The 24,024-nt window shown below is 43.2% G+C and overlaps 1 protein-coding gene across 1 annotated transcript; it reads left to right on the top strand.

Moving 5' to 3' along the window:
* Positions 1-11,845: 11,845 nt before the first annotated feature.
* On the top strand, positions 11,846-16,002 carry HTR1B (5-hydroxytryptamine receptor 1B). Its single transcript, XM_055591462.1, has one exon. It carries the CDS (start codon positions 11,846-11,848, stop codon positions 13,055-13,057), a length of 1,212 nt encoding a protein of 403 aa, XP_055447437.1. The 3' UTR covers positions 13,058-16,002.
* Positions 16,003-24,024: the final 8,022 nt, after the last annotated feature.

The following is a 24,024-nucleotide window of genomic DNA, read 5'->3' as shown; positions in this document are numbered from 1 at the left end:
TTTATTTCTTAATGACTCATACTTCCACATGGCTCAAAGATCATAATTACACAAAACATACTCATTAAGATGTCTCATAGCTACCCTGATCCATTATCCTAAATCCTTCAGTCCTCTCATAGGTAAAAAATTAAACACTTTTTGGAAACAATTTCAGAATTATAGAAGATTTGCAAAAATATTACATTTAATTCCTACATTCCCTCTCCCAGTTTCCCCTTATGTTAACACCTAACAATCAGGGAACATTTACCAAAACTGAGAAATTACGTGACATGTCTTCTTTGTCTCCTAACTCTATAGCACATTTTTAATTTATTTTATCAAAGTTTACTTAATTGACAATGTCGCGTTAATTTCTGCTCTATAGCAAATTGATTCAGTTATATATTCTTTTTCATAGTCTTTTCCACCATGGTTTATCACAGAATGTTAAATATAGTTTCCCAAGCTACACAGCAGGACCTTGCTATTTATCCATTCTAGGTAAATATAATAGTTAGCGTATGCTAATCCCAAACTTCCAATCCATCCCTTCCCCCATCCTCCTTTCCCCTTGGTAACCACAAATCTGTTCTCTATGTTTTGTAGATATATATATTTTGTATCATGTTTTAGATTCCACATGTAAGTGATATCATAAGATATTTGTCTTTTTCTGACTTTCTTCACCTAGTATGATAATCTCTAGGTCCATTGATGTTGCTGCAAAATGGCATGTTTCATTCTTTTTTAAAACTGTGTAGTATTCCATTATGCATTTGTACCACATCTTCTTTATCCATTCATCTATTGATGGACTTTTAGGTTGTGGTTATTGTAAATAGTTGCTGCAATGAATATTGGAGTGCATGTTTACTTTTGAATTATGTATAGTTTTCTCTGGATATATGCCCAGGAGTGGAATTGCTGGGTCATATGTTAATTCTATTTTTCGTTTTCTGAAGACCCTCCATACTGTTTTTCATAGTGGCTGCACAGATTTACAGTCCCACCAACAATGTGGGGGGGGGGGTTCTTTCTTGCACACCCTCTTATTACAGTTATTTTATAGTCCTTTCCTGCTAACTCTAATATCTGGATTGTGGATAGATTTACTTCTACTGTTTTGATTTTCTACTTACTGTTCCTGGTCACGTTTTTATTATCACTGTGCATATATCATTTTAATATTGTAATCAGATATTTTAAGTAAATGGATTCTAGAGGCTTCAGATGATATGATTTTTCCCGGAGAGCATTCATTCTTTCCTAGGTTAGGCAGAATGCATGGAGAACTGACTCCACTGACCAGTCAGACATTGAACTGAGTCCATGCGAATTTGTAACTAGACTTAGTCCATCTATGATGCATCCTGTTCCCTGAGCCTTGCCACCCTGGCCTTCTGCTTGAGAGCCTGGAAAGTCTCTGTCTCTTCTTAAACCTCAATCTATGTATATTGTAGGCCTTCTTCTCCCTCAAGAGAGTTTTTCTTCTAAGCACACCAAATGGGTGGATTTCAAATTGCCTGTTAGAATTTTCCTACTCACCTCCTTGGTCTCCTGTTTCATTGCAACACATAGCAAAGGTCCACAAAGAAGACTGGCCATGCATTTAGAGCACTTCTAGACTCAAAGCTGTCATACTGGCCCCAATGACTATCTAAAGCTTTACTTCTCTTTCTCAGTAGAATACTTCTTCCTGTACCAAGTCTAAACTACAGCCTGTGTCCAGAACCACAGATGCTTCAAGGAAATACAACAGCAATCATCGATAGCTCTAGGCAATACATTTTCTTCCCTGAGATTCTAGTTTGTCTAATTCCTCTTGCCTCCACCACATTTCAGTCTTTCCAGTTGTTACGTTCAGAATGTTAACCTATCATGGTATACATTTTATTCAGTAGCAGAATCCATTTCTCAGTATTTCTGAACTTGGAAGGAATTCAAATTAGTTTCTATAAGACGATTGAAGCTGTAAAATGTAGTCTTCAGAAAGTACTAATGATTGTGTTTTCAACATTGTGGAGAAAGTCTGTCTACAGTGAAACAGATGAAAAAAGTCAACACAGACAAGAACCAACAGAAAAAGGAGAGTCCTGATGGTGTCTTGAGTGTGGATGGTTCCTAAGGATTGGCTGCGTTCCTTCCTGGTCCAAGGGGGGCTGGTGGCTCAATTCCTCTCTCGATTTTTGAGGGCCCAGCTCTCCTTGAAATAAGTTCTCTCTTTTGATTTAGTTGTGATTAAATTGGTTTTACATCACTTGTAGGAAGTGCCTGAATTAATACTATATTTCATACTATTAAATGTTAACACAAATTATGTTTTTATCGTCATTATTTTAAGCTTCTATTTTTTAAAGTTTACCCTATGATCTCCTATTTTGCAATAATGATAATAGCTGTGACATCATAATGCTTTCAATATGCTTACCAGACATAATTTCTCATCCTTTTCTAATGTGATACTTCTAATATTCAGGGTCCTTGGAACTCACATAGCTAAACATGTTTGAAGTGTATGTAAAGCAAGAAGAAATAAGATTTGATATAGATAACACACTTATGGTTATCAGGGGGAAAGGGGTGGAAGGAGGGATATAGTGGGAGATTGGGATTGATATATACACACCACTATATATAAAATCCAAAATCACTACAGATGGTGACTGCAGCCATGAAATTAAAAGACGCTTACTCCTTGGAAGGAAAGTTATGACCAACCTGGATAGCATATTCAAAAGCAGAGACATTACTTTGCCAACAAAGGTTCGTCTAGTCAAGGCTATGGTTTTTCCTGTGGTCATTTATGGATGTGAGAGTTGGACTGTGAAGAAGGCTGAGCACCAAAGAATTGATGCTTTTGAACTGTGGTGTTGGAGAAGACTCTTGAGAGTCCCTTGGACTGCAAGGAGATCCAACCAGTCCATTCTGAAGGAGATCAGCCCTGGGATTTCTTTGGAAGGAATGATGCTAAAGCTGAAACACCAGTACTTTGGCCACCTCATGCGAAGAGTTGACTCATTGGAAAAGACTCTGATGCTGGAAGGGATTGGGGGCAGGAGGAGAAGGGGACGACAGAGGATGAGATGGCTGGATGGCATCACTGACTCGATGGACGTGAGTCTCAGTGAACTCCGGGAGTTGGTGATGAACACGGAGGCCTGGTGTGCTGTGATTCATGGGGTCGCAAAGAGTCGGACACGACTGAGCGACTGATCTGATCTGATCTGATCTATAAAATAGTTAACTAATAAAGACCTAAAGTATAGCACAGGGAACTCCTCTCAAAACTTTGTAATGGCCCAGGTGGGAAAAGAATCTAAAAAAGAGTGGATATATGCGTATGTGTAACTAATTCACTTTGCTGTATAGCAGAAACTAACACAACATTGTAAATCAACCATTCTCCAATAAAAATTTAAAAATAAAAATAAAATAAAGAAGATCCTCCTCATGGGAGGAGCTCTTCCATGGATAAAGGGCAGAATTTTTACTCCTTCGAAATCTAGATTCATTTTGTTTACATTCCTGATTTGGGCAAGTTCTTATTAGATGAACTTGCCAAACTGCTGATTTCTAGTTGAAAAGATCTCTTTTAAAGAACTTTTATCTGAATAATTTTCTCTCGAGGAAAAGGCCTCTGTTTTTTTAAGTCCTTGACCCACTGGTGGAAAACAAAAAAGACAATTGCATTCAATGGACAGGAGAAAAATAAAAGCAATTCAATTTTTAAGGTTATTTTTCTGATATTTACATTGACATTATTATAAATGGAGAACAGTATTTAACATTTCTTCCAAACAAATTTAAACTTATTGTGTTTTTTATTTAGTGCATATGTGTCAGGCTTTGGAAGAAGTGATAAGGATGAGGAGACAGGAAGAAGAATGAAGAAGAGAGAAAAATAGGCACATGAGATAGAGGGGGAAAAAATGAATCCTGAAGGTAACTAAATGGGACCAGAAAAGATGTTAAAGTATTTGGGTGCCGGGGACCAGCCCCGGCTGATCCAGGGTATTCGAAGGAGAGACGGCTAGGCGAGGGTCAGGGAATAACTGCTTAATTACACTTTAATTAAGGATACAAAGAGTAATAGAATAAGGATAGCTCAGTGAGGAAATTCAGTGGAGAAAAGAAGCTGAGTGGCTTGGTTTACGCGGAAAATCAATATAACCCGTGACACCAGGTTAGCTCTGACCACGGAGGCCGCAGGCGCCCTCTCGAATAGCGGAAGGTGCCCCACCTTAGACACCTTCTCGAGTGGGTCTTAGAAGCCCAGGCAAATAAATGGTCGCAGAGGACATCCGCGCTCCAGATGGACGCTCAGCTGGAATTTGGGAGAGAGAGTGACATGGGGAGACCAAGTTTCAGTGAACAAGGCCCGCACTTTATTTTCCAAAGTAGTTTTTATACCTTAAGGTATGCATAGAGGATAATGGGGGAAGGGGTAGAGTCATGCAGCAAGCCAGGCTTTCTTCCTGCAAACTTATCATATGCAAAAGTTCAGGTGATTGACATCATCTTCTGGCCCGGAGGCCTGTTAACATTTTAAGAAACTTATCTTTCTCTAAAGGTGATTATTCCAAAGTCAGGCGCCAGCCTTCCAAAAAGCACTGGACAAAGCGGCATTTTACATTTCTATACACCCATTATATCAATCAATACACTGCCAAAGACACAGTAGGTAAGGAGTATGGAGACTTAGCAGCAAACATTGGCCCAACAAGTGAAAAACCCTTCACCAATACATTTTCTAATCAATCTTTTAACTACTCAAAGGAATCTGTGTTTAGGCAGTTTAGAACATCTCCTGCCTCTCACAGTTGGGAGGCTCTGAACAATCACATGTGGCCAGAAAAACCTATTCAGGCAGGCTAGAGGATTTCCAAAGGAGTTTGTAGGTTAAACACTGTCACATCCAAGAATTATTAACTGGAGCTGTAAGCTAACTCTTTTTTCAGAGAGAGGTAGTGGGAGACAGCCCCCCGTAAAGTCAGAGGTGTAGGTGAAAGCACAAAGCAGAAAGTAGGCAGACTCTGGTTTTGGGGGTAGATGCTCGAGAATTTCCAGGGGGACTCCTGAGGCTCGATCCCGCCTTTGCGTATGCCGAGCCTCCTTCCTCATGACCTTTGTCATGGGTGGAGTGCCTCACGCTGGCTCTCAGCAGTGATAGAATTCCAGTTGAGCTATTCCAGATCCTCACTCAATATGCAATATGCCGGCTCCCAGCATTTGGGTTGTGGACTTCAAAATGTGTAGTATGTGATCACCTATTAGTGCTACTTAGGAATTGATGATCAGCTGGCTCAATAGAACCATGGTGTACAGTCCTCTACCTGATTTTTATCATCACCATCACCACCCCCAGAAAAAAATATGTAGGTTCCTAACCAATATTTGGAGATTTAAGTAGCCATGAACTTTGATGTCACTTCAGAGGTGGGATGAGCTAAAGCCACAGGCAAGATGGTCAAAAGGGCCATCAGAGCTGAGTAGCCTGGCTGACTTGGTCTAGACAATTGGCAAAGAGGTGGACCTTGAAATGAAGAGAGACTACTTCTACCAGCAGCTGTCTGGCACTGGCAGAGTTCCTTAAATTCTCCAAGTTCAGCTTCCTTGGGCAGAAAATGAGGATGAAAATGTCAGCTCCTAGTGCCGTTATAAGAATTAAATGAGAGAATGCATGTGAACCATGTAGTATAAGGTTTAGATAGTACATAGTCCTCAATTAAGTATAAAGCTGTTATTTGTTATGTACAGGTGAAGAAGTAATAAAATAGCTTGGTTTGTTTGTTTTTTCAAATCTGGAGTGAATCACAGTGATGCAATATTTCCTAGTCTGAATATAAGGCAAAAGGCAATTTCTATTGCTTCTTTCCTTAAGCCAGTGGACAGCTTCACTGTTAAATGTCTGATTTCATTTTTTAGGAGAGACTTCATCCTGAACAGAACAGCCTACTGGTGGTGGCAAGTTGTTCCTAAATTTAGTGAATTCACTGGCATTGTTCTTCTATCCAAAGATTTCTTACCATTGCTAAAACCTATTCTTTGTTCAAAACAAAAAAAAAAAAAAGAAGAGAAAAAAAAAATCAGCTCTCCTCTCCCACAAGCAACCATGCTTATATAACTTTAAGCTTTGTGTTGGACATTTTCTTATAAGATCTAGCTCTTCAGCCATGTAATACCTGATTGAGATCTAAGTTGGGAAATGGCTCTTCTACTAGTTTGAACTGGGCTAACTTGGAACTAGCAGTAATCTACCTGTTGTGGGTATCTGTTGGAACTAGCAAAGTAGTCGTTACTAGAGACACAGGAATTAGAACATGTCTATCACTGGGTCAGGAAGATTCTCTGGAGAAGGGAATGGCAACCTCCTCCAATATTCTTGCCTGGAGAATTTCATGGATAAATGAGCCTGGCAGGCCACAGTCCATGGGGTCACAAAGAGTCAGACACAACCAAGCAACTACCACACAAACAAGTTATATATACATACTCTAATTTTTGTCTACATTCTTCTTTAAATATATGTATAACTTATACAATATTTATATTCATATGCAAACACATACCAAGGTACTAATTCTCAGGGATTAATTTATGCCAGCCTGGCACTTCTAGAATAAAGCACTCAGTTTATTCTTTGTCTTAAAAATCCCTTACTGAGCACCCAACATATAAGGCCTGTGACAAAAAATCCAAATCAAAATCCCAATGTTGTGTCAATAATATGGAGCCTCAAAAGGTCTGGCTGCAAAAATTGTGTGTATACATCTGTATGTGTGTATGTGTTCATTTATCAGAACATTTCCATAGTTTCAAGTAAGACATAAGGGAGACTTGTACTTTGATTGCTAAAGGTATTCTCCTTAAGGAATAGTTAGTTACTCGATGAAATACAAGAGGAACCTAGAAATGGGTTGTACAGAGCTCCTGGTCTCCTGCTGCCCATTTCCTGGGTGGAAGCAGAAACAACAACAACAGCAACCCCTTCCATCCCCCCACCCCCCAAAATCAAAACCAGGCAAACAAACAAACAACAAAAAAAAACAGTGGCCACAGACAGGAAGCAAGATTTGCAAGAAGTAGTTTGCCAGGTCCCCACATTTTGTGGTTAGGGACTGCTTGTGGAGTTTTCTTTTTTTTTTTTTTTTTTTAATTTTATTTTATTTTTAAACTTTACATAATTGTATTAGTTTTGCCAAATATCAAAATGAATCTGCCACAGGTATACATGTGTTCCCCATCCTGTACCCTCCTCCCACCTCCCTCCCCATACCATCCCTCTGGGTCGTCCCAGTGCACCAGCCCCAAGCATCCAGTATCGTGCATCGAACCTGGACTGGCAACTCGTTTCATACATGATATTTTACATGTTTCAATGCCATTCTCCCAAATCTTCCCACCCTCTCCCTCTCCCACAGAGTCCATAAGACTGTTCTATACATCAGTGTCTCTTTTGCTGTCTCGTACACAGGGTTATTGTTACCATCTTTCTAAATTCCATATATATGCGTTAGTATACTGTATCGGTGTTTTTCTTTCTGGCTTACTTCACTCTGTATAATAGGCTCCAGTTTCATCCACCTCATTAGAACTGATTCAAATGTATTTTTTTTAATGGCTGAGTAATACTCCATTGTGTATATGTACCATAGCTTTCTTATCCATTCATCTGCTGATGGACATCTAGGTTGCTTCCATGTCCTGGCTATTGTAAACAGTGCTGCGATGAACATTGGGGTACACGTGTCTCTTTCCCTTCTGGTTTCCTCAGTGTGTATGCCCAGCAGTGGGATTGCTGGATTGCTTGTGGAGTTTTCAAATGGAGCAAAGCAAGGAGAGCTTGAGAATTTCGGCCCCCCCGCCCCTGCAAAGCAAAGGTAAATTTACGAGTTCTTTGCTCCTGCGCCCTGGAGCTAAAGTCTTTTTCTGGGAAATGCCGGAAGGAGTCTAGGGATGCTGGAAACGCGCAGACCCTCGAGCTGGCTGGCTTCCAGCCAAACCAGAGTTGCTGCGCTGCAAGTTCTACCACGGGTGTGGAGGTGGGGCGGGCTTCTCTTCCCCGCGTTTGGTCTCGTTAGCGCTGCGACGCTACCCTGGAGGAAGGCGCCTGGCGTTTGGCAGTAGCATAGGCGAAATCTCTCGGAAGGGCGTTTCTCTGGTCTCTCCGCAGCTCACGTCTGCAGTATCAGGCTGGCTTCGTGTCTGATCACGGGCGTCGCTGTGGTTCCAGCATTATCCTCCACCTCCCCAGCTTCTGCTGAAAAGTCACCTGCGTGGAGTTGATGAGGGGAGCACGCTGATTTGCAGTTTTAGTGCCGGGTGGCCAAACAGAAGGTCCATTCCCCCTAACTAACCTTTGCTGCGCTCTTTGTACCCCAACGCGATTCCCTCCTTGGCGCTCCAGCTGTGTCGGCTGCATTTCCCTCAAACTTGAAGAGACGTTGCCCAGAGCGGCTGGGGACTGAGGGGCCGCCAGGGAAACTTCCTCTGCAGGGGCGACCCACGTAAGCGATTTTTAAAGATCCTGGCCTCTGGCATGTTTCACAAACATGCGCCCATGTGCAAATATCTATGTATTATATGTTTGTAAGCGCAAAAAAAGGGTGGGTGAAATGAGGGAGCCCTGTTATGAAACATAGTCCTGCACTAAACTCTGCCAAAATACCATCTATGTGATGGCTGGGTGTGTTCACTCAATTCTTAACCAAACAGGGAAAAAAAACAAACTCCGCCCAGTGCTGGCAAGATTGCATTCAGGGTCGGGGACTCGCGAAATTGCGAAAGCGTGGCTGGAGAAAGCCACAGGTCCCCCACTTCGCCAAAGCCAAGCCCGAGGAAGAGCAATTAAGTTGCAAAAGGAAAGGCTGCTTGCAAGTCTCTAACATTCCTCTTTGACTTCTTTCTCCTCCTTGAATCCCTTCAAGCAGTTCTCTCTAAACTTAGCCCGCTCCCCTAATACGTATCCATACTCCCGCCCCCAATCCCCCGCCTCATCACACACACACACACACACACACACACACACACACACACTTTTGCTCCATCCTGACCAACGCCCCCACCTAGTGGTTTAGGCTTGCCTGCTTCTCTTTCCTTTGCTGCGGTTTCTAAGAGAGCGTTGCAGTTTGCAAAATAATTAACTCGCTAGGGGCCGAACATGGGTGGATGGGATGGAAGGATGGGCAAGACCCCTTGCAATGCGGTGCAAATGAAGCTTAAATTTACCCAAGCAGTGCTGGGTGCTAGAAAGCAGGAAAAAGGAAAGAGAAGGCTTTGCCTTTATGCCCAGCTTAGCTGCTGCAGCCTAGGCTGCAGCCAGAGGATGACTTTGGAGAGTTTCCACCTAAAGAAGTACCCTCGCTCTCAATACATGCATGTGTTCCATTTTCTTCATAACAACGCTACATGAAAGTATGTTAATAACATACTATTTATGTTATTACTGCCTGTCTGCCTCTTCTAGAATGTAAACTGCTTGAAAACTGGGTCTGGGTCTGCCCCACTGGCCTTTATAACCCAGATGTCTAGAAGAATTCCCAGCACAGAACAGGGACTCGATTTTTTTTTTTTTTTTTTTTTTTTTCCTTCTGGTTGTTTTCTTAGAGACGCGTGAATCAACGGAACTTAGATTAGCGTTGTATCACCTTGGGGGGAAAAAAAAAAGTTCTTTCAAAGGATCTCAGTGACTCTACTAAGCCCAACGGATGGGCCAGATAATGTTCGGCTCCAAATTGAAGAATTCTCTTTAAAATACGCTAAAATTTATCCCGAGAAGTTCAATGATAAGATCACTTTTATTGACTGCACTCTAACTGCCAAACACGGAGCTGGGCGCTTAGAACTCGCAATAGCTCAAGAGAACTCAGCTCCCACGGCTGAAAATACGGTGGCCCTTTCCTGGTGCTTTTCTTTGAATGTTCTCGGACTTGCACTTCTACTCTACCTGGGTTTCTGTGAGGGCTGGAGGAGGAACAGTATACCAAGCACCTGCTCCGGGGTCATGGGATCTAGGTACTAGTACTTCTTGGCGCCACACGTGGCTGATACTCCGATGTATTTGTTGAAATTCAAGGAGACGCAGGGATAGTGCTGGTGGTCTTGGTCCCAGAGCCTGTTTTTTTCTTTTTCTTTTTCCCCTCGCTCGAATTCTGATGACCTCCTTTCGAGGCACTGCAAACTGTTTTCCAGAGGCACCCAACAGCCGCGCGGCTGGACTGGGAAGGTTGAGTGGTCGGTTTAATTTCACAGTATGCTTCTGTTTGTGATACTTTTACATTTTTGAAGTTTTTTTTTTTTTCTTCCTTCCCGCCTTTCTGCTTTCCTGTTGACTCACAGTTGAAGGGGTGGGGTTACCCTGAAAGCACAGATTCCTACAATCAGATATGAAAAATTAGTTTGCATTGTACCGAGGGTTTCTGACTTAAATCCCGAAGTATAAAATGCAGGATGGGCCATTTCCTTCTAAGGCGATATTTCTGGCGCCTCCTTCTGACTTGGGTGTGGCCCGCGAGGATGGATAAAATTCCCGAGCGGAGAGGTCAGAGCCTGGGGTTGGCTCTACCTGCTCTAGGCCGGCCCTGGTGGGGTCGGGGGGGTTGCTGCGGTAGGTGGGAGTCTCATAAGGAATCTGATAAAAGCCTAGTAAGGCGGTTCGCGTGCCCGCGGCTGAGGGTGCGGGTCTAACCGAAGGGGCCGGCAGCAAGTTGGGAAGAAGAGAGAGGCAAGCACAGGGCGCCCTCACCCCCATTCCAGCCAGAACTGCGGTGTCAGGGGGGGTGGTTCGGATTGGGAGAGGGGCCAGGGGGTGGAAAGTGGAGAAGAAGGCGGTAGGACCCGGCGGGAGCTTCCTTGGCGGGGAGGGAACCGGGCGGAGGATAGGAACGAGGGAGAGAGAAAAAGGGAAGGTGATGGGGCGCGGGCGTCGGCACTCGCCGAGCTGCACGAGTTGCGCGGCTCTGGCGGACCGGACCTGGACTCTATAAAAGGAGCCCATCCGCTCCGCCACTCACACGCTCCTCCTGGACTGGCGTCCGCGCGTCCCTCGAGCTCCCCCCAGACACCTGCCCCTTCCCCGTGAGCCCTGAGCGCCAAGCTCCCCAGACCCGTGCGCCCGGCCGCCAGGCTCCGCGCGGTGCCCGGGGGACCGAGGTGGCGCGCCAGCCGCGCGGTTCGAGCTGCCGCAGCCCGAGCCCCCGAGTCCCTCCTCTGGCGAGCCCCCGTCTCCGCGGGGCAGCTCGCAGGAGCGGCCAGCGCGTGAAAAAAAAGGGAGGGCAGAGCTCTGGCGCGAGGCGCGGCTCCGCGCGGTGCCCAGATTTCACTCCACCCAGCTCGGGCGGCTGCGGCCGCCGCAGGAAACTGCCCCAGCCTGGGGAGGAGGGCGGGAATGCAAGACCCGACTCCTCGCTGGCCTGCAAGCTCTGGTCTCGACAGCCAGCAAACTCCTGCGGGTCGAGTCTGCAGAATCTGGAGCGCCCGGGTTAGGAGACGCTCAGCCCCGAGCAGTTGGGGTAAGAGATCCCACCTTGCCAATGTTCCCTCCCCAAACCAAACCAAGCTCTCCACTTTCTAGACGCCCGGGTGGGAGCCGGAGGGGAGTGTGGCTCTTTGGACCAGTCCTTGGCAGCCCGAGGCTGAGACGGGGCTTAGCGGGGAGCGGCCGGAGACGCGGCGGCAGCGCTGCGCGCACTGGAGGTGCGGGGAACGGGCCAGCCAGCCAACCTCGCCCTTGACCTCTCGCTTGATCTGGGAACCTGGGTGGAGGCGTAATTAAGGAACCCTCCACGGAACGACAATCTCCCGGGGTGGACGAGACTGCAGTCTCCTCCGCGGTCCTCTCATCCTCATCTTCGTGCGCTCCATGCCCCAGAGCTGCGCTCCGGGGCCACGGGCGAGGAGAGACATGGAGGCAGTGGCCGCTCAGTGTCCCCTGACGCCGTCCGCGAGTTCCCAGACTGGGCTTTCTCAAGCCAACCTTTCGGCTGGTCCCTCCCACAACTGCAGCGCCGCCGAGGAGTACATTTACCAGGACTTCATCGCCCTGCCCTGGAAAGTAGTCGTGGTCCTGCTGCTGGCGCTCTTCACCTTGGCCACCACGCTCTCCAACGCCTTTGTGATCGCCACTGTGTACCGGACGCGGAAGCTGCATACCCCGGCCAACTACCTGATCGCCTCCTTGGCGGTCACCGACCTGCTCGTGTCCATCCTGGTGATGCCCATCAGCACCATGTACACGGTCACGGGCCGCTGGACGCTGGGCCAGGTGGTCTGCGACTTCTGGCTGTCGTCGGACATCACCTGTTGCACAGCCTCCATCCTGCACCTCTGTGTCATTGCCCTGGACCGATACTGGGCCATCACGGACGCCGTGGAGTACTCGGCGAAAAGGACTCCTAAGAGGGCCGCGGTCATGATCGCGCTGGTGTGGGTCTTCTCCATCTGCATCTCGCTGCCGCCCTTTTTCTGGCGGCAGGCCAAAGCTGAGGCGATGTCTAACTGCGTGGTGAACACCGACCACGTCCTGTACACCGTCTACTCCACGGTGGGCGCTTTCTACTTCCCCACCCTGCTCCTCATCGCCCTCTATGGCCGCATCTACGTGGAAGCCCGCTCCCGGATTTTGAAACAGACGCCCAACAGAACCGGCAAGCGTCTGACCCGAGCCCAGCTGATTACCGACTCCCCCGGGTCCACGTCTTCGGTCACCTCGATTAACTCGCGGGCTCCGGAGGTACCCAGCGAATCCGGGTCTCCTGTGTACTTGAACCAAGTCAAAGTGCGCGTCTCCGACGCCCTGCTGGAGAAGAAGAAACTCATGGCCGCTAGGGAGCGCAAAGCCACCAAGACCCTGGGGATCATTTTGGGCGCGTTCATCGTGTGTTGGCTGCCCTTCTTCATCATCTCCCTGGCCATCCCGATCTGCACATCCTGCTGGTTCCACCAGGCCATTTTTGATTTCTTCACGTGGCTGGGCTATCTCAACTCCCTCATCAACCCTATCATCTACACCATGTCCAACGAGGACTTCAAACAAGCTTTCCATAAACTGATAGGCTTCAAGTGCACGAACTGACTTGTTAATTACAATGGGGTCGCCTAAGCGCCCTTCAGGGGACCATGCTGTGTCTGGTTCCACAGGTAGGTCGACTCTTCTTTCACTGTTACTGGGTCTGAACGAGGCTGTCTCTTTTGAACAAGGGCTGTGGATCCTGAGAAAACCAGGACAGCCCTAAGAGAGCTCTAAAGGAGAATTGTTCAAACTAAGGATAGAGCTGCCTGGCCGAGGAGAAGGCTCACTTCCTCCCTGCAAACCCATTTCAGCACTGACCCTTCAGCAGCACATTGCAAGGGGGCTGCAACTTTTAGAAAACCAACGATGGAAAAGGGAGCCCTGCACTGCTTTGGTATCATGGATGAGGCCCTCTAGAACTAGAGGTACTTGTAGTTCTTGTCTGGAGCCTGTCTGAGACAGAGCTACATACAGCCTGGCAGTACTTGAACTAGACACCAACACCCTGTCTTTTGGGGAGAACTCTGTGTTACAGCTTCCTTTAACAGTTACTTTGGCATCCTACAATCTTCATTCAGTTTTTGTTTATTTAAACTTGGTTGGAGAAACTTGCGGATTCTGGTGTGACTTGGATAGCACAGAGAAACCTTGAAGAGTTAACAGCAAAATTCTGATGTTAAGATCTCTATTTTTATTATAAATGAAACTATATGGGATGGGTGGGTGAAAATGGGAGATGGGGAGTATTAAATGGAAAACCAACACCTGTGGATTGTTTGTTTTCTGCAGATTTATAATTTTTTAATTTGTATGTAGTGATTGTCAAACCACACTCCTAACAACTCAGACAAAATGTTATGTGTGCTAGTGCCAAAGTCTTCAGATTGCTTTCTTTTTCCTCCTAATTTCATGTACTTGTCATTTTACACATTTAAATCCCCAGAAATGGGGGATATAATGGGTGACTCAGCCCAAGCTGCTGCTATATTTCTTATTAATGCCACTGATGAAACTGATGAGTATGATATAATTTGCAAGGTAAGTATTTTTAATCCCAATCGAGTGAGCCATGGAATTGAGTGAGATGAGATAGGAATAGTTCTTATACAATTAAGGAATGGGTGGCAACAGGAGGATGTATATTTTGACTTGTAAAAAAATCTTAAATGCATGAGACTTTTTTCTGCTAGTCATTTGCACTCTCCTTCCCATCTGTAATTCCTTTGTGTGCTAACATGAAAAGTAACCAAGAGAACTAGCTCCTTTCTCCAAAAGTCTTCAAAATAGTAAAACTCCTAAAACCTATGTTAAAGATAAAAACCTGTTTCTTTTCCCTTGCTATTAAAGTCTAAGTAGGAACAAAATTATTAGAAAGACAAGTAAGGGTTTTCAAAAAGTTTAGAGAAGCTAAAATTGAACCTGGTTCCTTGTGACTCATGGAACCAGCCCTCAGACTTCCCGGGAACCCAGAAACTAACAAGCTTTTGAATCTTGGAAATTTGTCATTGACCTGATACTTCTATGAATATAATATCAGTAGTGCTTTAAATTTATCTCTGTTTCAAATTTCAAAAATACTTAGTTGTTATCTCAAATTCACTCTGAGGACTCCCTAGTACAGGGCAGGATTACATACTAAAAGATGAAAAATGCATGCTCTAAATAAAATGGAGTAGCCCCAAAGGACTACCTGCATGGAAAATGAACGTCTCTGTGGAACATTTATTATGCCAAAGAAGATTCACACTTTGTTCTTTAGAGAGCTTTCTGCAGTTGATACCTTTTGTCTGCAGAAGCAAGTTGTCTTTGTAAAATGGATTCACTCCCTGCTTGAAGCTTCCCAGTCCAGACTGTCAGACAATAGATGTATTGAGCTGAAGTACACTGCTTCCCTGCTGTGCAGACCTTTACTCTGGCATAAAGACTCTTGAAAATATCCTATTCAAAGGTTTACATGTAAACTAAGTACAAAAGAAAATTTTGATCAACACTGACACCTGTCACTGGAATAAGAGAAAATTTTAGGCATTAGATAATTGTATATTTTTGCTGTATCCCCAGAGTCTCTTGTTTGTTTTGTGTGACATTTCTCCTGTGGAGAGATCTAGCTTACTACCGAGAGGACTGTGCATAGAGCACATAATTTATTTTTATGTACTGTTTGTCTTTTGGTTAGGCATTTTCTTGGGCCTAAGAAGCAATTAAGCCAACTTCTAGGAGCCTGAGAGAGCAAAATTAATTGAAACCAATAGCCACTTACAAATGATTTCTTTATAGGGCATCTGCAATGATTTTGTCCTCATATTAACAAAATGTGGTCAATTTAGTCAAACGGGTTGTTTGCCATTTATAGATGACCTACCTAAATTTTTGCTTGACTCCTTTGCTGAATCAACTGGATTGGGGGCATACTGTATGAAGTAGAAGCTTGCAAACCCTTGTAGTTATAAGAAATCTAGACTCCTCATCCAGCATTGCACATGGTTATGCAAAGTGTATTATTCATCCCAGGGGTATGTAGTTAAGACTGTTAAGCTTCTTTTCAGTTACTGCTGCCTATAGCATAGATTGTTTCATAAACTAAATATATGACTTTTTGCAGAACATTATATGGGAGATGGAAATATTTAACTTACATAGAAATGAAAATATATTTTCATTGGCTGTGGTAGCAAATAACATTTTCCATATTGTTGAATTGCACAAATTTTCACAAAAATATATGAATGTATACTCATCCCCAAATGCCAATATTGTCTTGTGTTTCTAGGAATTTTAGAGTTTCCTTTTAAAAAATGGACACTGTACCTATGAATAAATGGTTATTGACTTCAAGAAATTTCCTATAAAACAATATAGGAAACACTGAGTGGACTATAATTTACTCAAGCAGCAAAATCTCAGATTATGTGCATTTGATGGAGTTACTGTGACTGCAAATTGCCTTTTCCACCTTTCAAAAATGTGTAATTGAAAGTGAAATTTAGGAAAATAATGAAATAAAAGTCCTTTTGTGTTCTACAATGCATTGGGGAGTAATTCTATAATTATGGAAAGATTGCTTCATTGGATTCTGGGTTGCATTTAGGAGCTTGAGCCTTCAAGAGAGACTAATTGATGACTAATGATACTGCGGTAGACTGGCAAGTATGGCCACAATATGTGGGATTTAGTGTATACCTGTAGGAAGAATTTAAAAGGAATTAGACACAGTCTGAAAAGAGTTTAGTCAATTCCATGATCCCAGGAATTTTCCAAATCAGCATTCTTAGAAGGAATGTTTAGACTTCAGGCTAGAGAATGAGATTCCAAGGCAGTACATGGTACTTCAAATACAGAAAACAGAAAAGGAGAAGCTGAATTAGAAGCAGGCTTGGGGCGGGGGCAGGCAGAGACCTAAGAGGAGGAGACCAAGCATCAGAGTGCTGCTAAATCGCTTCAGTCGTGTCCGACTCTGTGAGACCCCATAGATGGCAGCCCACCAGGCTCCCCCATCCCTGGGATTCTCCAGGCAAGAACACTGGAGTGGGTTGCCATTTCCTCCTCCAATGCATGAAAGTGAAAAGTCAAAGTGAAGTTGCTCAGTCATGTCTGACTCAGTGACCCCATGGACTGCAGCCTACCAGGCTCCTCCGTCCATGGGATTTTCCAGGCAAGAGTACTGGAGTGGGGTGCCATTGCCTTACAGGTAGAAAATAAAGTTTTTGGAATCAGAAAGCTCCAGGTTTGAATTGCTAATAGAGCATGTTATTGCTGTGTGGTTCTCCTCAAATGCAGCCTACTTGCGATTTGTTGCAAAGGCTTAGAGCCTATACACATGGAGCATTTATCAAGATCCCTGACACTTTTTATCGCTCAGCAGATGGTACTTCCTCTCCAGCAGTTATTTTGTCATTGCCCTTTTTGTGGATGCAGGACACCTGCAGCAGTGAAAAACTTGAAGGCTTTTTGAGAGAGGTTGGACTGAAGAAAAGCAAGCTAGCCCAAATGGAAGAAACATGGCTAAACTAGAAGCAACTGAGGCTTGGAACTTTTCACGCTTATCCTCTGGGCTGGCAACGCACAGCCAAGAGGCCAAAAGAAGCAGGAGAGATGGTTTGCGGTGGCTCTCCTGGCCAAGAGGAAATTGCAAAATATTTCATTTCCTGTAGCATCCTCTCATTGATTTTTAAACCCTCTTTCCTCTTTCTTGTCTAGAGATTTCCAATTGTTTTCTAGTGTCCAAAGGCCCTCACCACATTCATGTCTTCTCTCAGCGTCTCATTTTCCACTTCTCTGCTTTTTTCTTACCTGTGCAAAGCCGTGATAACCAATGATAAAGGGTTGATCTCATACGGTTCTTATCTTAGCTGTGATGGACTGATTGGGCGTTCCTGGGTTTTTATATTATAACCAAAGGAAATTTTTGGCCTAAATGAATGAGAGAAAAAAAAGCTTTCAACATGGGGCATCTACTTGAGTTTTCAGGTGAGAAGAGGCTGGTAGGAAAAGGATGTGAGAAATGATGGCTCCAAATCTTTTCTCAAAAACCTGTGCTTGAACCGTCCACCAGGGGGCAGAGCGCCTCTGAGTTGTGCGGAGGCCGCAGGTGCTCAGTACACTCGGACTCCCTCTTCCTGGACACTGCAAAAGGTATCAGCTTCCCTAGGCTTCGTGAACATGGAGATCCATGAACCATGGAAGGTGGAGTTTATCATTTATTTTAAAATAGAAGCTTTTTCAGAGCTGCAAATTCAGGCAGAAGATCCCTATAATAAAACTAAAGGTTTTCTTCATATTTACAAACTTATTTTCGTATTCTTCACTTGTCCTAAAAAAAAAAAATGCTACAAAATTAGTATTTTAAAACGTTGTGACCTTTGATTATTGTGCCATCGAGTGAAGTCAGAGATTAGAATATAAAGAATTTACATACAAAATAGGGCTATTTACTTACTTACTTAAACTTATATTTTGTCATGATTTTTCACATCATAGTTTTCTTTTTTCCTTTCAAAATGTCATTAGCTTGAAGTTAATAGATCCATAGTTCAAAGGTAGAACACTACCATTTACCATTTAAAGAGAACATTGCTTTTTTTTTTTTTTTTTGCACAGAAATAAGGTGTATTTATATGTCAGTTTTTTCCAGGAGGCATACTCAAGTCTGTGTAATTTTGGCATTTACTTTAAAAACAGGCATATATAAATGTGAGTACAATCTTATGTATCACAAAACAAATTTCCGTGTCAGAAAACTGATCATATATAATGAGAAAACCAGTGAGGTTATATCATTGCCATTTTCCTTAACTGTTACTCCCTACATTTTCACTGTCCCCAGTGGGGAGTTTTCTGTGTGCGATTTCACACATCTGTCAGTTAAATAGGACTTTCAAAGTCAACATTCACATCTTAGGATTAAACTAGGATTTCTAGTGCTCCCTGAGAGAGACCTAGTCTCTAGAATTGGGCCAGCTGACAGAGAGATCGTCTTAACACTATTCCTAGTAGAGTGTGTAAAAGAAAATGTCCATTTCTTCTTAATTTGCACATATTTCCAAAGATAGGAGGAAGGAAAAAAAAAAAAAACAGAAACTTTCCAAACAGCAAACTGGAAATCTATTTAACAAGAATGATCTTATAATATTTCTTGTACCTAAAGTGAACAGATGGCGATATAGGGAGCCATTTATGGCAAATGCTTAAAAGAAGCTACACATGGCTTGTTTAAATGATGCACAAAGGCATGACTCACATCCTCCCTGATGCTGTGGGAACATTCCACACATTATCCTCCGACTGGTCATCTCACGTTGGGATAACCGATTAAGATTTCAAGAGATCTCTTGCTCACAAATGTGGTGATAGGCTACAGTTATAAAGCAGCCCACAAAAGGTAGGTTACTTGGTCCAGAAGCGGTGCCCAGGGTACTTTTGTCAACACACCTGATGGTCTCTTGTAACACTTACACGCTTGTGCTTACTCTCAGTCGTGTCTGACTCTTTGCAACCCTATGGACTATAGCCTGCCAGGCTCTTCTGTCCATGGGATTCTTCAGGCAAGAGTACTGGACTGGGTTGTCATTTCCTCTACCAAAGGATCTTCCTGACCCAAGGATTGAACCCATGTCTCTTGGGTCTCCTCATGTGCTAATCCATTTTGGGAAAGTGGGTATAGATTCACAGCTCACCCTGTGACTTGTCAGCCCATTCTTGGCTCATTGAATATTCTCAATGAGTTCAACACTAGGCTGGTCTACTTTAGTGGAGAAGCACTTGTGTGGTTCTTCATCTTTTTAACCCAATCTTGCTCAGCTTTAAGGTCCTGGAGTCCACTGTTTTTTCTCCTTTTTCTCAGAGGCTTTCTCACAGAGTATAGCATGTTGGGATAATCACACACGGGGAGTTTAGAACTGGTTGGCCTGAAGCCCCTAACACTTGGTTGATTTAAAATGCAAGAGCAAGTGTTTGAAATCAGAAAAACGAGTTTAAATGCATTTTTGGCAACCATGAGCAAGTTCCTCTATAAACGTAATCTTACACACCTTTATGTTTGCAGGTAAAAGTTGAATGGGATAATGCAGTTGTTTTCACCCTTTGCTCCATATTTCATTTTATCAGGAGAGCTTTAAAAAGAACTTTGTTCAGATCCTGTCTCTGACTAATTAAATTATGTTATCTGGAGTACGGCCTGATAGTTTTATTTAAAGCATTTTCTCTGGGTAATTCTAATGTGTGACCAGGGTGAGACCCACTGAGAATATGTATACACAGCTCTTAAAGCCGTGTTTGCACATGCAGGATCTTTGGGTGTGAAGGGGGACCCTGAATAATATGGAAAGTCAAGTAGATTTGGCCTTTCACAGTTGTGCTTCTTGAAATTTAATGCTCATATGAATTACGTGGGGATTTGGTTAAAATGCAGATTCTGATTCAGCAGGTCTATGGAGCAGCCTGAGATAATGCATTTCCAGCAAGCGGTCAGGAAACACCAGTGATGCCATCAATGGACCACACTTTGAGTACAAGAGCTTAGTGACAGAGTTTCTACTGTTTCCTAAAGATGGATATATATATGTGTGCATACACACACACATATATATATATAAATGTAAAACTTACAGATGAGAAAATGTATTTTTTTAAAGTACAATGCATTATGTTTTCTTGACTTGTTTACATTGTATTCATGTCTCAGCTTCAGAAGTTGTGAAATACTTCCTTTTACATGCTATCTCCCAGATGCTTCAAATCCTGTCTACCCTAAAACAAACAGCTTACTTCTGGATCTGAATTGGCAAAGCATGACTCTCAGATTCAGTCCTTTGTTTTTACTTCACTTGCAAATAAGGGCTTTGTCTTTTGTTAAAAAAAAAGTTAAAAATACAAGGCAAATGATAAAACAACAATTAAAATAAAGAAATAACAATTGTGAGCATGTGGAAGGCAGCACAATTTCCTTGTAATCTGTTTCACTTAGTAAACCCACTTGGATTCCATCTGTTAATACACACACACACACACACACACACTCTTACAGCCAGCAAACACACCATGCCCCCTGACTTCTTCCAAGTGAATTGGCATGGATAAAAATGTACATTTAAACTGTTGGATTTGGAAATATTAAATATAAATGCTTTGACTGTGATGAGTAATGCATGGCAGGAGGTATTTCCCTTTTATGGAAAGTTACTGAGAAATACATATGTCAAAAACTTGGGTACTTGAGACATATGCCTATTTTTACATGGAGTCAAATTTCTGAGTGAAAAGTAAATTCAGTCAAGTAAGAGGATGTTTTCAGGTATTAGACTTTTTTCTCATTATATAGATAAAACTTCTAAATTAATACTATATTTTCTCTGTTTTTTAATTGGATGTACTATTAGCAAAGTCCTTCTTTGCCAGGAGTTTCCATTCTTTTCCTCTCCTGTCTCTATCTCCACCTTCCTCCCACCCCCAGAATTCTAAAACATTACCACAAACAACAAAGCCCAGTAAATACTGGAGACAGAAACTTGGTAGTCACAAAACTGTCTTAAAACCAGAACACTTAGACTAAATATAAAAGAAAAAATTCCTTTCATCAAGTAGCTACCAGAGAAGGCAATGGCAGCCCACTCCAGTGCGCTTGCCTGGAAAATCCCATGGATGGAGGAGCCTGGTGGGCTGCAGTCCATGGGGTCTCGAAGAGTTGGACACGACTGAACGACTTCACTTTCACTTTTCCCTTTCATGCATTGGAGAAGGAAATGGCAACCCACTCCAGTGCTCTTGCCTGGAGAATCCCAGGGACAGGGGAGCCTGGTGTGATGCTGTCTATGACATTGCACAGAGTCAGATACCACTGAAGTGACTTAGCAGCAGCAGCAGCAGCAGCAAGTAGCTACAATAGTGAGTGTGTAGGGCTGTAGAATCTCCTCTGTTTTGGATAAAAAATATACATATAAATTGCAGAAAATTCTGCTCAAAATAGTTTTTGCCTTCTGTGCTTGATTATCCTGGAGAAGGAAATGGCAACCCACTCCAGTGTTCTTGCCTGGAGAATCCCAGGGACGGGGGAGCCTGGTGGGCTGCCGTCTATGGGGTTGCACAGAGTTGGACACAACTGAAGTGACTTAGCAATTAGCAACTTGATTATCCCTGATGGCTCATATGGTAAAGAAGCTGCCTGCAATGCAAGAGACCCAGGTTCAATACCTGGGTTGGGAAGATCCCCTGGAGAAGGGAATGGCTATCCACTCCAGTATTTTTCCTGGAAAATTCCTTGGACAGAAAAGCCGGATGGGCTACAGTCCATGGGGTCACAAAGAGTCAGACACGACTGAGTGACTCACACATACACACACACATCCATTTTTAGTTGAGACAAAGATATATGACATAGAAACTTTGATAAACTTGGAATTAGAATCCAGATCCAGGCTGATCTTGGTTCAAATTTCAGGTTTATTACTGGTCAGTTCTCTAACCTTTACTGAACTGACCATTCATGTCTTCAAGTATTAACGTAGGCTGAATGGTATTTTCTCCACAGCTTAGTGATGAGGATTGAACAAGCTGCCATATGGCAGTGCTCAGTCCAGAGAGTGCTTAAAACGTGGTAGTTGTTGACTAGATTCCCTCTGTTCAGACAAAATGAACCAGGTGTCTATCCAGAAACCCTGGAATTTGGAGGCAGAAAAACTGTTTAAACTTCTGTTTTTGTTCCTTATTAGTATGCAATTTGGATCATGCTATTCAGTTTCTGTAAATGGCAGTTTTTCTATACCTAAAATAGGGCTAATATGTCCCTCTTGAAAAGATCTTAAGACGATGGTATTACATAATAATGCAGACATCTGAGACGGTTCTTGGAGCAATGTGATTGCCAGGGGAATTCAGTATTCTACTCTGTTTGCTGCCTTTTCTGTCTTTAGGAGCTAGGATCTGATATTATTTGCTATTCTTCCAAGTTAGCCAAATCCCTTTTATTGTTAAAAGTGAGGTCTGGACAGATTTTTGGTTTGGAACCTGTTTTCTTTGACACTATCTCAAAATCAATTGTATGCTGAGATTCAAGAGATTCTAGAAAACATACCCTGTTTACTGCCCAAGGACCCACTTCCTGTATTTTAAAATATAAATACTTCTTGAAGTTTTGTCGTATTCTATTAGCCATGAGTCCTTTACACCTTAATGTAAATAAGTTTCTGAGTGTCGTGGATGGTTGGAGCCCAGAGGATTAAAATAATGTGACTTTTGAATATTACAGGATAATAAAAGACTAATTTTGAACTGTGACTCGAATATTTCTAGATAGACAAAAATGAGCACCAACATGTCACAAGTAGTCATGTAAGAGCCCCAGGGGAATAGTGAAATTTAAGAGATTATTTAAAATAAAACTTATCTTTTTCAAATAGTTTTCATTAACAGCGTGCTTGCATTTTATACTGTATATTTCTGTAAGATTTTTGATTATTTTAAATACCGCAAGCATTCAAGTTTGCTGGAAGAAAAAATAATTTGGGATGGTAAATACGTCACTGTACTCAGCTAGAAAAATGCAGCCGAGCTCAGACAAGCTAACTTGCTGTGCGTTTTAATGTTCACTGTGGGTTTCTCCACATTAAAGGTGGCTGGCCAGTGTATATTTCTAAGAGAAAATACTCTAGTAGACACATAGAGTGTGCTTTCCCGACCTCGTATAGGTGCAGTTCCAAGTACCACAAACATATACTGAGTAGCTATTTGTCCACAATAACCCAAACCACTGTCCAGAGGCAATGAAATAATTTTAAAGGTCACTTAGTCTGCATTTAATCAAGTCTGTTTTCATCTTTGGCTGCTCGTGTTACTCAGTGGTATTCATAAAACACAGATATTTGCTATAGCAACAGCCACAAGCTAACACTGCAGGGCGGATGGACTGGCCAGATTATTTTCATTCACAAAGGAGATCCCTCCCTTGCCTTTATGAAATGACCTATTTTAGATCAAAAGAAGGACCTAAACAAGGCAGGTAGGAAGGACAGAGAGAAAATATAATCAAGACTCTCCCAGGTAGCTGACCCACAAACAAGAAGATAGTCATAACTGCACAGATTATCTCTAAGGAGTGAGGGTTAGGAGTCTAATATCAGCGCTCCAGACCAGGGGTCCAGCATCCAGGAAGATAAAACCCCAGAATGTCTGGCTTTGAAGGCCAGCAGGCTTGCATGTGGAAATCCAGAGGGCTGTAGGACACAGAGAGTCAGCTCTTAAAAGGGCACACGTGGAATCTCACATGCTCTGAGTTCCAGGGACCTGAGTCAGACACATTTGTTGATCTCAGAGAGGAAGGAGGCCACTGGGATACATGTTGGCGACAGAGATGCTGGCAGCAACAAATTTAGGATGCTCATTCTAACACAAAGACATTCCATTTTAGTGTCTTTCCTCTAGCTAGTTAATACCAGGAGATTACCTACTTACCAGCAAGCCAATGACTGTCCTGGGACCCCTGGGCCAGCAGCCAGTCATACTGGAGCCTGGGCCCACCTTTCAGCTTGCTGGCATCAGCT

This window comes from Bubalus kerabau, chromosome 9 (assembly GCF_029407905.1).
Source record: "Bubalus kerabau isolate K-KA32 ecotype Philippines breed swamp buffalo chromosome 9, PCC_UOA_SB_1v2, whole genome shotgun sequence".
In the NCBI taxonomy this organism is placed as follows: Eukaryota; Metazoa; Chordata; class Mammalia; order Artiodactyla; family Bovidae; genus Bubalus; species Bubalus kerabau.
This window is presented reverse-complemented; position numbering and strand designations above follow the sequence as displayed.